Source organism: Schistocerca serialis, chromosome 12, assembly GCF_023864345.2.
Source record: "Schistocerca serialis cubense isolate TAMUIC-IGC-003099 chromosome 12, iqSchSeri2.2, whole genome shotgun sequence".
In the NCBI taxonomy this organism is placed as follows: domain Eukaryota; kingdom Metazoa; phylum Arthropoda; class Insecta; order Orthoptera; family Acrididae; genus Schistocerca; species Schistocerca serialis.
The window spans coordinates 148,437,587-148,451,656 of record NC_064649.1 but is presented as its reverse complement, the minus strand read 5'-3'; the positions used below and the strand labels follow the sequence as shown (position 1 = coordinate 148,451,656).

At 44.1% G+C, this 14,070-nt stretch overlaps 1 protein-coding gene across 1 annotated transcript in view; it reads left to right on the top strand.

Moving 5' to 3' along the window:
- LOC126428011 (acetylcholinesterase-like) overlaps positions 1-14,070 on the top strand; it is a 780,456-nt gene that overhangs the window by 40,041 nt on the left and 726,345 nt on the right. Inside the window, exon 2 of the mRNA XM_050089893.1 lies at positions 382-532. Coding sequence (XP_049945850.1) covers positions 382-532 — 151 coding nt within the window. The remainder of the gene's footprint in view (positions 1-381; positions 533-14,070) is intronic.

The window sequence follows — 14,070 nt, the reverse complement described above, 5'->3', positions numbered from 1 at the left end:
CAATGTTTCGGATCATCGTTGTATGTGCTGTTTTGGTTTCTTCCTTGCAGTCAGTTTAACCAGAAAAGATCCGCCCCTGGTAGCTGAATGGTCAGCGCGACGGAATGTCGTACCTAACGGCCCGGGTTCGATTCCCGGCTGGGTCCGACATTTTCTCCGCTCAGGGACTGGGTGCTGTGTTGTCCTAATCATCATCATTTCATCCCCGTCGACACGCAAGTCGCCGAAGTGGCGTCAACTCGAAAGACTTGCACCAGGCGAACGGTCTACCCGACGGGAGGCCCTAGCCACTCGGCATTTCCGTTTGTTTGTTGTTAGCTATATTCCAGTTTTTGAGCCGTTGCTACTTTGCTGAAAGCAGTGTCGGCGTTTCGGTTGCAGGTGCACATCTTCACGGGCATCCCGTTCGCGAAGCCGCCGCTGGGCCCGCTGCGCTACCGCCGGCCCGTCCCCGTGGACCCGTGGCACGGCGTGCTCGACGCCACCGCCATGCCCAACTCCTGCTTCCAGGAGCGCTACGAGTACTTCCCCGGTGAGTACACGCACCACAAACTTGTCTCAGCTCGCTCACTCACAAACTTCTAACAAGGGAACCTCCCCATCGCACCCCCCTCAGATTTAGTTGTAAGTTGGCACAGTGGGTAGGCCTTGAAAAACTGAACACAGATCAATCGAGAAAACAGGAAGAAGTTGTGTGGAACTATGAAAAAATAAGCAAAATATACAAACTGAGTAGTCCATGCGCAGCATAAGGAACATCAAGGATAATGTGAGATCAGGAGCGCCGTGGTCCCGTGGTTAGCGTGAGCAGCTGCGGAACGAGAGGTCCTTGGTTCAAGTCTCCCCTAAAGTGACCCCACTGCTAGTGCGGCGTGTACCACGCCCTGACCATCCTTAAAAAAAAAGAACAATTACTGTATATATTAATGCGTTGTGTGACAGTGTACAATTTTGTGAATTAAAAAAAAGCATGGATAAAACAAAACAAAAAAAGTGGAAACATGCTTGCCTCCCATGCAGCAGTCCCGGGTTCGTTTCCCGGCCGGCTTCGAGATTTAGAAAAAAAAAAAGAGTGAAAAGTTTACTTTCTTTATTTTCACAAAGTTATGATCTGTCCGTTCGTTCATTGACGTCTCTGTTCACTGTAATAAGTTTAGTGTCTGTTTTGCGACCGCACCGCAAAACCGTGCGATTAGTAGACGGAAGGACAGCCTCTCCAATGGGAACCGAAAACATTTGATCGCAAGGTCATAGGTCAACCGATTGCTCCAGAGGAAAACACGTCTGATATATTCTATACGACACTGGTGACGGCATCTGTGTCACATGACAGGAATATGTCGTCGACCCACTTAACTTGTACACTTGGCGAATGGGTAAAAAGATTCTTCTACCTTCCCCGATTTAGATTTTCTTGTGGATGTGATAATCACTCCTAAAAAAGTGATGAAAACATAGGAGTTTGTCACATAAACTGCAACAAATGAATGCAACAGTTTCACAGTCGCACAGTTTTCTCTGTGCTCTGTCAAAAAATGTGTTTTTAACGTTTTGAAATTTTTTCGAGTGCAGACCGTCAAATCCTGCATATGGCCAAGCAAATCTGTACATGTCCTGGAATTTTGGGGAGCGAAGTTGATTATGTGTGAGTGCCTGAACTTTGATAATTGTCTGAAAATAAAAAATTAAACTTTCCACTCGAGGGAAGACTTGAACGAAGGACCTCTCGTTCCACAGCTGCTCACGCTAACCACGGGATCACGGCGCTCCTTGACTCCCATTGTCCTTGGTGTTGCCCATTTGGCGCATGGACTACTCAGTTTGTATATCTTGCTTATTTTTTTTTCATAGTTCCACACAACTTCTTCCTGTTTTCTCGATTGATCTGTGTTCAGTTTTTCAAGTTCTATCCACTGTGGCAACTTATAACTAAATCTGAGGGGGTTGCGATGGGGAAGTTCCCTTGTAAGCTCTAAAGCCATCCACACACGGTGCGTGCATCTGAACCTACGCTTGCAGCTCGTCGACTTTCGCAACGTGACACCTGCACTCCGCGAAACCACCGTACGGTATTTGGCGGAGGGTACTTTCTGTACCTCTGTCACTTTCCCACCTTCCAGTTCCAGCATGCAGGAAGAACAACCGCTGGTTAGCCTCTTTGTGAGCTTCAATCCCTATAATTGTACTGTCACGTTCTTTTCGCGTGATATACGTAGGAGGAAGCAACGTATTGTTTGAGTCGTCTACGAACATACGCTCTCGCGACTTTTACAGGAAACTACACTGTGATGCAAAATGCCTCTCTTATAGCGATTGATACCGGAACTCGATAGGCATCACACCAATCCCGTTTTGTTTGGATCCCAGACTGGTGAACAGTATTAAAGTCCTGATCAAAAGACCTTTAACTAATGTGACTGCATGCAGTGAGTGTTCTGCACACCTGTAATCACATATTAATACGTTTTTCTGTCTGCTTAAAGGCAATACATAATATTTGTTTATGGTGAGGATGAACTGCCAAGCCCTGTGCCAGGAGTCGATCTGCAGGTTTTCCTGCATTCTGCCACAGTTTTCTAACATTGCCACTTCTCTGCATACAACTGCATCATCAGTGAAAAGTCTTTCGGAACTTTTGTCGTTACCCACTTGGTAGTATATAAAGTAGCATCCCCTCCCAAATCCCTGGATCGTTTTCAATCAAATCTGGTATGCAAACAGGAAACTTGGCCAGTATTAGCACTGTGGGGCTTAGAAACTCCTACCTTGAATAGGAGCAGATATACTGGTAAATATATGTTTTTTCAACCGCAGCCATGTAGGCTGTCGTCCATGACAGTAGGTGTTGGAGTAGTTTTGGTCTGCCTTATCGACCTGCTTTGTAGGGCAGCCGGCTCATTTGGTCCAAGAAACAGTTCTCCAGCCCTCGGCATGTAGGCTGCCCTGCACAAGCATTTTGTGTTCCTGTAGCATTTATCTGCTTTTTAACTTGTTTCGCAGTGAGTACATGTGCAGATGGGCAAGGCTGGGGGAAGAGTGAGATGGTTAGATGGTGGGATGATGGAGGGAGCATGAGGGGATAGGTTGGGAGAGAGGTAGTGTAAGGGGAGGGATGCAGAAATGTGGCAGGAGCAGATGAACAAAGGGGCCAGGAGCATATTGATACGGAGGGGTGGGGAGGAGGGGGAGGGGGAGAAGGAGGAGCAGAGGAGATCTGTAGGGAGCTGAGGGTAGCAGGAGGTGGAGGGAGGAAGAGAAATACAGTGAGGGGGAAGAGGAGATGTACACAGTGAGAGAAGAATGGATGAAGAGGACAGCGAAAAAGGAAAGAGTAGCACGTGGACAGGAAAAGAGGAAGGAGTGGTAGATGGAGAGAGGGGGGATAAGGAAATGATGGGTGGAGAGATGGTGGAGGAGAAGATGGAGAGAGAGGGAGCATGAGTAAATTGACAAAGCGGGGGTGGAGGAGATGGGAAGAGAGTGTTAGATGAAAAGGCAGAGAGAGTGGCTGGAATATACAAAAATGACCTGGTGGATAACATCGGAAGTTCACTGAGGCTCTTTGTGGATGATGCTGTGGTATATCGAGAGGTTGTAACAATGGAAAATTGCACTGAAATGCAGGAGGATCTGCAGCGAATTGATGCATGGTGCAGGGAATGGCAACTGAATCTCAATGTAGACAAGTGCAATGTGCTGCGAATACATAGAAAGAAAGATCCCTTATCATTTAGCTACCATATAGCAAGTCAGCAACTGGAAGCAATTAATTCTATAAATTATCTAGGAGTAGGCATTAGGAGTGATTTAAAATGGAATGGTCATATAAAGTTGATCGTCGGTAAAGCAGACGCCAAACTGAGATTCATTGGAAGAATCCCAAGGAAATGCAATCCGAAGACAAAGGAAGTAGAATACAGTAGGCTTGTTCGCCCACTGCTTGAATACTGCTCAGCAGTGTGGGATCCGTACCAGATAGGGTCGATAGAAGAGAGAGAGAAGATCCAACGGAGAGCAGCGCACTTCGTTACAGGATCATTTAGTAATCGCGAAAGCGTTACGGAGATGATAGGTAAACTCCAGTGGAAGACTCTGCAGGAGAGACGCTCAGTAGCTCGATACGGGCTTTTGTAGAAGTTTCGAGAACATACCTTCACCGAGGAGTCAAGCAGTATATTGCTCCCTCCTACGTATATCTCGCGAAGAGACCATGAGGATAAAATCAGAGAGATTAGAGCCCACACAGAAGCATACCGACAATCCTTCTTTCCACGAACAATACGAGACTGGAATAGAAGGGAGAACCGGTAGAGGTACTCAAGGTGCGCTCCGCCACACACCGTCAGGTGGCTTGCGGGGTATGGATGTAGATGTAGACGTAGAAGGAGTGGACAGATTAGTTTGAGGACGAGGTGGACAGAAAGATGTCGGGAGGAAAAGGTGGGCATAAAGATGATGGATCAGGTGAGATCTGCAATACATGTGTCGAATACATAAGTGAGAAAAGACGCAGGAATAGTTAATATATAAGTTAAAGGTCTTACAACATTCACTTAGAGCTCACAAAAGTTACCCTCACCTCTGAAAACATATATCCGTTAGAGTGATGCGTTGTCATTGTTCTCTTCTTGCTAGGAGCTGTCACTCGGATGATTTGGTATTTGGTACCCTCGTATTTTTTTCACTAGGCGACGAAGTGGAACTGTATCGAACGGCTTCTGGAAGTGAATGAGCATGACATCAATCTCAGGCTAGTTTATAGAGCCTGCTGGGTTTCTTTGGACGAACAAAGTGAAGTAGCCGGCTGCGGTGGTCTTGCGGTTCTAGGCGCTCAGTCCGGAACCGCGCGACTGCTACGGTCACAGGTTCGAATCCTGCCTCGGGCATGAATGTGTGTGATGTCCTTAGGTTAGTTAGGTTTAAGTAGTTCTAAGTTCTAGGGGACTGATGACCATAGATGTTTAGTCCCCTAGTGCTCAGAGCCATTTGAACCATTTTTGAAAGTGAAGTAGATTCCACACGATCGCTGTTTACGGAAGCTATGTTCATTTCTACAGAGGAGAATTTCGGTATCCGGAAATGTCTCAATGCGCGAGCGAAAAACGTGTTCTAAAATTGTTCCGACTGGCGTCACAGATACACGCGTGTCGTTTGTACATGTGTTGGACGAGGTATTGTAAAGCCGGGACTGGCCTGTGCTTTTTTTCCAGTTGCTTGGAACACTTCGCTCTGTCAGCGGCCAATGACACACTGATGCTAAAAGTTTAGCAACTTCATTCGGATATTGTATCTCAAAAGTGATATGTGAGATCACTGAAACCTCAAGATAAAGGCTGGGGTAGGAAAAGACTCACGTAGAAGGATGGGTCCACAATTATTGCATCATCTTCCAGTGATCACATTTATTTACAGTGCGCTTGATAGCACAGAATAAAATACAGTAATCACCAAATACCTTTGAACATAAGCGGCTGTTAAACAAGAATATGCCTTTTTAAATTTTAACCATAGACTGACATGACAAAAGTTTCAGTTATTGCTACCCCAAGGAATCAGTGCCAGCAACAACTAAAAAATACACGAGAACAAAACACCTCTTAAACAATAAGTAAGTAAGGGATAATTCTTTCACAATCATCTTAAACAGTCACAGTTGTTGAGAACTGGTAATTTAGAATAAACCCTCGAACATGGCAGATGTGACAAATGTTCTTACATCCATAGAACGGATACAATGACAAATTAAACTAAAGCAAAGAATGGCGCGTCATAATTAAAAATAGAAATCTAAGGAAATGACAGTCATAACGGAAATTACTTTAAAATTTTCCTCAGCGAAAATTTTCGTCCTCAGACTAACGACGAGTTTTCGAACTAGTGCAAGCAAACTGACATTCATGGCGTACTAGTATCAAACATCGGCATTAATTTGCGGAAGAACTCTGTGAGAATGTATATTTGGAGCACAGCGCTGTAAGGTAGTGGATGACGGCTCGTTGCACAAACACAAAAGAGAAAATTCGAAGCATTTGAGATGTGATGCTGTAGAAGTATGTTGAAAATTAGGTGGACTGATTTGTTAAGAGACGTGGAGGTTCCCTGCAGAATGGGTGAGGAGAGGAACGTATCGAAAACACTGAAAAGAAGAAGGGACAGCATGACAAGACATCAGGGAATGATTTCCAGGGAGCAGTAAAGGCTTAATTAATTTGTTTGTTTTATGTTCCGTGGGTCATTTCCCCAGAAATCATAGTGATGTGGAACGATTCATTTTACATGCACATCACAAATTACTTCGTAAATACATCTACATACATACTCCGCAATCCACCATTCGGTGCGTGGCGGAGGGTACCTCGTACCACAACTAGCATCTTCTCTCCCTGTTCCACTCCCAAACAGAACGACGGAAAAATGACTGCCTATATGCCTCTGTACGAGCCCTAATCTCTTTTATCTTATCTTTATGGTCTTTCCGCGAAATGTAAGTCGGCGGCAGTAAAATTGTACTGCAGTCAGCCTCAAATGCTGGTTCTCTAAATTTCCTCTGTAGCGATTCACGAAAAGAACGCCTCCTTTCCTCCAGGGACTCCCACCCGACTTCCTGAAGCATTTCCGTAACACTCGCGTGATGATCAAACCTACCAGTAACAAATCTAGCAGCCCGCCTCCGAATTGCTTCTATGTCCTCCCTCAAGACCTGTAGGGATCCCAAACGCTCGAGCAGTACTCAAGAATAGGTCGTATTAGTGTTTTATAAGCGGTCTCCTTTACAGATGAACCACATCTTCCCAAAATTCTACCAATGAACCGAAGATGACTGTCCGCCTTCTCCACAACTTCCATTACATGCTCGTCCCACATCATATCGCTCTGCACTGTTACGCCCAAATATTTTATCGACGTGACTGTGTATCGCTACACTATTAATGGAGTATTCAAACATTACGAGATTCTTTTTCCTATTCATCTACATTAATTTACATTTATCTACATTTAGAGTTAGCTACCATTCTTTACACCAATCACAAATCGTGTCCAAGTCATCTTGTATCCTCCTACAGTCACTCAACGACGACACCTTCCCGTACACCACAACATCATCAGCAAGCAGCCGCACATTGCTATCCACCCTATCCAAAAGATCATTTATGTAGATAGAAAACGACAGCGGACCTACCACACTTCCCTGGGGCACTCCAGATGTACCCTCACCTCCGATGAACACTCACCATCGAAGACAACGTACTGGGTTCTATTACTTAAGAAGTACGACTACATGCTGATCGTTGCCTGTATAAAGAAGGCATACAGACGTGAGTACTCATCACCTTTTACACATTATAGTAATAGAAATTCTTGTATGGAATAGAAGAAGTTGTAAAGGAAAACTTTGCAGTCTGGTACCAAATTTGACTTCGTTGTCAGTCAGGTATTCTGTATCACTGGGCTTCGTTTGGTTTAGTTTGTGCAGCATGTACTGAAGACAGAGACTGTAATACAGAAGTAATTCAGGACTTATGATGAACAAAAAATGTCGCAGCAGTACACCAACAAGGACACTACTACGACCAACTTCATGTTGCAAGAGCGCAAAGCTGGTGTGTGTCGTAGTCACGCCTACTGCCTTTATTGAGGCTGTGGAAGGGACAGGTACGCACCGAGGTCGGCTTTGTGCTGGGTATAACGTCAGCGGTTTTGTGGCGGGTGGCAGATGGGGAAGGGGAGGTGGCTGGCCGTTGTATCGGGGGCCGCGAGGCAGCTCCGCGCACGCTGCTAGAATATTTCCGCGCGGCGACCAAAATAGACCCTCACGGTCGAGCACGCTACGCGGCTGGGGCTAGCGCTCGCCTAGGACAGCCCTGTGAAGCTGACGTGCCAGGTGTGGGGTCGGCTAACCATGTGTTTGTATCTCATCGTAAAAGGATGTACACCGCCGCACATGAAAACTACCTTATTTGTAAATGGTATTAAAAAATGACCTAATCAGATATAGATACTTCCGGTTTGTGGCATCTACATGGGCTTTCTTTAATCCAGAGACTGTCTAGAGGCTAGACGGTGTTTTACAGCCCATTCGCACCAAAGCATGTCTACGATGATGGAGGGTATAACAGCTACAGTTCTGCTGTTGAGATCGCCAAAGTCATGTAAAGACGAGGCATACAGAGTGTCTGTAATGTAACCCCACAGGAAGAGTCCGCAGCTCGCCTAGGTTCGATTCCCGTCCGAGTTGGGGATTTTCTCTGCCCGGGGACTGGGTGTTGGTGTTGTCCTCATCATTTCATCATCATCATTTGTGATTGGACTGCGAAGAAAGTGGACTGTGTAAACAATTGAGACTTTGTACGGGCGCTGATGACCGCGCATTTGAGTGCCCCTCAAACCAAACATCATCACCTACGGGAAGAAATTAGAGGGGGTTATTAATTGGCAACCAATGCTGTACAGTCGCAATAAAGTCATGAGATGTTCAATAGACTATTTTATTAGAACCTGTTACGCGTTTCGTAATTACACCCATCTTCAGACATCTGTTACAAAAAAGTACAAAACATAAGTGAACAGCATGTAATGTCTCTTGCAGCGGACTCTCCGCGATATTTTCAGAAATTTTATAAATTATATAACTCAGTACATATCTCGAAATATCTCTTCTTATCTTACCGATTCCTAAACTTTTATATACGATGATTATCAAAGCAAAATAATGTCGAGCCCTATTATTCCTTGGAGCCCGCATTCACTCCATGGAATAGCTTCTCAGCTTTCTATGTTTTCTCTTATGAAAAGAAGGATTCAGATCTTGCCGATTAGCCGTGAAAGAAGGAAGATGTATATGTATGTATTGTTGAGCTAATCTTGATGAGATTCTGTATGAGAAGCAATTTAATACATGAACTAAACTAAAGTAAGTGTGTTCGCGTATTATTTAACTGATTATTATTGACAGTGTCTGCTTACTACGCTGTGTTGCACGGGATCAGTGGGGAACGTCTGATTTACACTGGACGAACCTGCCATTTTGTACGCTCAACATATCCAGTTTATTACTGTCAATAAATGGACTAACACGGTCTTACTAGCAGATCTCCGGTCTTTCCCATGGGATTACCGAAAGTTAATAATTATTACAAATGTTTTCAGGAGATCGACTGACAAATTTCGTCGCACCGAGACTTCGAAATTGCTTCACTGCCTTATGGAACTTAAGTTAAGCTCAATTTAATCAGGATAGAACAGTATGGAACTGTGTGAATGTGATAAGCCTGCTTTGTGAATGAATATTCCCTTAATATACGCATGTTTTTTACTATCCTGATCAGTGAAGCTAAATCAAGCAGGTGTAAGAGAGGTTTTTAAATTTTAGATCTCACAAAAAAAAAAAAATATTAAAAGCACACTCAACACGTCTCAACGTTACAGATAAAGATATCGGGTCATGTGAGTTACATACCACAAACTTCAACTCCTTCCTAACCAACCAGGCGCACAGCCTTGACAAGTGTCCAGTAACATATGACTACTACTGCGACACAGGCAGTCTTAGCGATACTGACGACAAACAAATCATCTAGCAGCGAAGCGCCCTCGGTAGGGGCGCTGCATGGTCATGTGCTCCATGCGTTCACATGTTACTTAATAATAATATACTCAAGGTATAACATCTAACAGGATGTAATTACGACTAGCAACCGGAATGGTACTTCCGTACACGTTAACGCTAAAGGATTTTAAAAAATTTTTTTAAGAAAAACTCCAAAATTTTTACATTGACATACTATACCTATAGCCAGTAGTGGCACTAAACACAACTCAAACCATATGTTAATGTAAAATAAATAATGGTGGTGGGGGCGGGGGGGGGGGGGGGGAGTTTCTTCATGAATAAACCTTTCAACTTCCCAAATCTCTAAAAGAATACCACCAAATTAAATATAACCAACATTATCCATGGTAAACTAAAACCCTCTGATCAGTTCGCGTAAGCAAACGTCTTACGTGCCTTCTGTTAAAGTTAACGGCAACCACGTCGGTGGCAGCTATCCGCCTATCAAATTACAGCCAAGTGGTATTCATGGTGCATGATTGCCCAAACAGAAGCCTTAAAACGACAACTTACACCGCCGTCCAGGGTGGCCGAGCGGTTCTAGGCGCTACAGTTTGGAACCGCGCGGCCGCTACGGTCGCAGGTTCGAATCCTGCCTCGGGCATGGATGTGTGTGATGTCCTTAGGTTAGTTAGCTTTAAATAGTTCTAAGTTCTAGGGGACTGATGACCTCAGAAGTTAAGTCCCATAGTGCTCAGAGCCATTTCAACCATTTGAACAACTTATACCCCTCTACCACATGGATAAACGTTCAATGGTGAGAGGAACAACATTTTCCTAGAATCCCAAAACACACACGTGGGTCATACCTCATACATTCCTTATATAAACTAGTGGCACGACAACTGCCCGAGCCCTACCTATGCTATTTGGATACTGGGGAGCTCTAGATTCTAAAAAAAAACAAGGAAGAAAATATTAAAAGTATTAAAACTTTAAAATTAATAAAATAAACCATTGTGTCACCAAGGACAACCCCAAGGGTACGGTGGTGAACGAATCCCTATGTGCCAACCTATCTACCCATCTAACTTTCCCCATATGACGTTAAACTAGCCAAAAGGGAAGATTTTATATAACCTCGAAGATCTGGAGATCTATGCGCGTATACAGCACGATGCCCACCCAGTCTTTAACGAACAGGCTTCCAGTGGGAACGATTGGTTTTTTGGCTTGTTTGAACGGATACTATTTTGAGTTTGGTGACTGTTAGCCCCTAATAATAAATTATGAAAGTGTATTTTATAAGAGCTCGTGGTGTTCTATGCACCTACCGTTATGATAGACTAGGTTTTTCGCTGTGTGGTTGCCTAGTTTAACATAACTCATATGACCCGATCTCTTTTTTTGTGATGTTGAGACGTGTTGACTGTGCTGTTCTCTTATGTTTTGTACTTTTTTGTAACAGACTTCTGATGGATGTAATCCCGAGTGTGAAATCTTATGGGACTTAACTGCTAAGGTCATCGGTCCCTAAGCTTACACACTACTTAATCTAAATTATCCTAAGGAGAAACACACGCACCCATTCCCGAGGGAGGACTCGAACCTCCGCCGGGACCAGCCGGACAATGCATGACTGTAGCGCCATAGACCGCTCGGCTAATCCCGCGCGGCGTGTAATCCCGAAACGCGTAACATGTTCTAATAAAAGAGTCAATTGAACATCTCACGACTTTATTGCGATATTACAGCATTGGTTGCCAATTATTAACATAAAAATGATCACAGGCCTCAGACGGGGTTTAATGTCCTGTATATCAAATGGGATTATGTCTGGAGACCACGGTGGCTGGTTGGTTGGACCATTTTATCCTATCCGTCGCTGTAGAAATGTTTGGTTCTGGACGTGCCGGATATGTAAATGTGGTTCGTGTGTCGATACCACCCCACGGGCCTCATATTGTTGCCACTGGAACTGCAAGTTTCTGTCTCACGCGAAAAGTGGTCGTGTGGAGTCCAGGGGATCCAGTGGTGCGCGCCCGCTGAGCCACGGCTCCAGCGGCTCCGTACCACGAGCGCGCTCTGGTGCGGCAGTGTAGAGGGGCTGGACCAATGAGTTAAAATTTCATAGAGTGGCTATAGGTCCGCCATGTTTGAAGCAAATTGAAGTTCTGGCCGCCATGTTTTCTTTAGTCAAGGCATTCGTCTGCTGTGTCCCGCCCCCTTGCAACTGCGTTTGACTTACTTGAAATAGCCCATACTAGCTTTATTTTTTCTAAAACAAGCAATAGACAGCAGTGATTTCAGTGTACACTGACAGCAAAAAGGGATGTTTTTGTCGAAATATGGCTAAACTTTTCGATGTAGATAACACTACAAGACAACTCAAATAAGTCTGTCCATCCACTATAACGTTACTTGTTGCCCATAAATTAATGCAATTAGAGCAGGTACCACCAGAATATTACGGTGAAACTTCCAAACATGCTGTGGTTAACTATTAGAAACAGTAACGGGCGCAGAAATGCGATATTTTTGTCGCTATGCCTTGGCAGAATAAAAGTGTAGGGTCAGGGCAAATTTCCTTATTTGCTGAGAATAATGGCATACTTTAGCACTGCACTTAAGTTCCAATAGCTCCTTCAACAAACCAACTACATGTTCACTGTTTAACATATCAGAAACTGAACTACATAGTCTTCTTCTCAAACCAGCAACTAAAGTCTGTAACTGCACTATTCTTCTTTTGTGTCGTACACTAAGTTGCTTCATTTGCTTTATCCGCTTCTTTAGTCGCACATTCTCTGCTTGTACTCTGTTATATTGTGTTTTCAATTTCTTAGGGCTTGGTAGACAGTAATTGGGGTCATCAGAAACAGATGTGGGTCCGACAGGCACTGAAAGAATGTAGTTACATCATAAGTTTAAAACAGAGTTACACCATAAGATTATAATAGAAAGTATGTAATTCAAAGTAATAAGAACACGGAGTAAAATTAAATTATTGACTTACTTTGTGCTAATGATGTCACTGTAATAGCACTATCTTGCAAATTGTCGAAAGATCGCTTTCTGGGTTGTGGTCGTAATACTTTATCTTGCTTTTGTAAATGTGGTGGAAAGTTAAAGATAGTCGGTACTGGTTTTGACAAAAGGCGCCTCTGGACATTTGTGTGGTACATATATTTCTCTTCAAAATGAGCTGAACAGAGGTAACTGACTGTAGTAGGAAACCAGTTTTCTCGCTTCATATTTATAACCCATCTTTTTGTAATTTCCTTATCTTTTAAAGGAAATCTGTAATCAACGATAAATAAATTACTTCCTGCATTTGTCTTAAGCATAATTACAGTTCCAATGCAAATGACTCTTTAATAAACATTAAAAAACGTGTGTCGTATTTCGGTACTAATATACTTACTTATAATATGAAATATTTGTTGTTTTATCGCTGCGATTTGTGCAGTTGAACGCTGAACACACTACAGGCATGTTGACTTTATATTTTGTAACAAAAAAGTTAAATATTGCAGTAACATCACAACAGCTGACACACTTCCAACACAAACAACAGTAACGCTTTCCTAATGTTTTGACTAAGGAGAACATGGCGGCCGAGTTAGCGTTGGTTGCCGCTAGGAGCGCTGTAACTAGTATCTCAGCCACTCTATGAAATTTTAACTCGTTGGGCTGGACACAGCCGCTCAGCCCGCTCCTCATTGGTCCCTCTCCACTGCGCAGCACTACACAGACGCAGACTAGTCACTGCCAGACAGTCTCATCCCTACTCACTCTGAGAACGGGTCTCTATTTCTTCCTACCGAGCGAGGTGGCGCAGTGGTTAGCACCCTGGACTCGCATTCGGGAGGACGACGGTTCAGTCCCGCGTCCGGCCATCCTGATTTAGGTTTTCCGTGATTTCCCTAAATCGCTCCAGGCAAATGCCGGGATGGTTCCTTTGAAAGGGCACAGCCGACTTCCTTCCCTGTCCTTCCCTAATCCGATGAGACCGATGACCTCGCTGTTTGGTCTCTTCCCCCAGACAACCTCGACCTCTATTTCTTGCTGCTTCATTTGTAATGAGTCTTCGTTCGCGTGACGAAACAGAAGTTAAGTCAAACTTCTGTTTGTTAAATGTGATTATTTCTGTTCCTGTCTAGCTTTCCTACGAAGACAGTTGCCACACGACTCTGTAGCCAACCTTCCCTCAGTATTGCGCACAAATCTGCGTGCGACAGTGAACGCCAGTGTGGTGGTGCGCTGTTCTGCTGGAAGATCACATCCGGATGAAGAGGGAGATACAGAGGGGCAGCATAATGCCGACACATGTTCAGATAACGGTTCGTGTTGCTGCTTGCTCGATGAAGGAAAGTCGTCCAACTGTATTTTCCGTCTCTGAAATATTCCTGAAAACTGTGGGGATTCCTGACACCAATACAGCAATACTGTGCCAGTTAACATCCACACATGTGTATGGGACTGCTTTGTCAGATAAAACGATATTTCCTACAGAACTG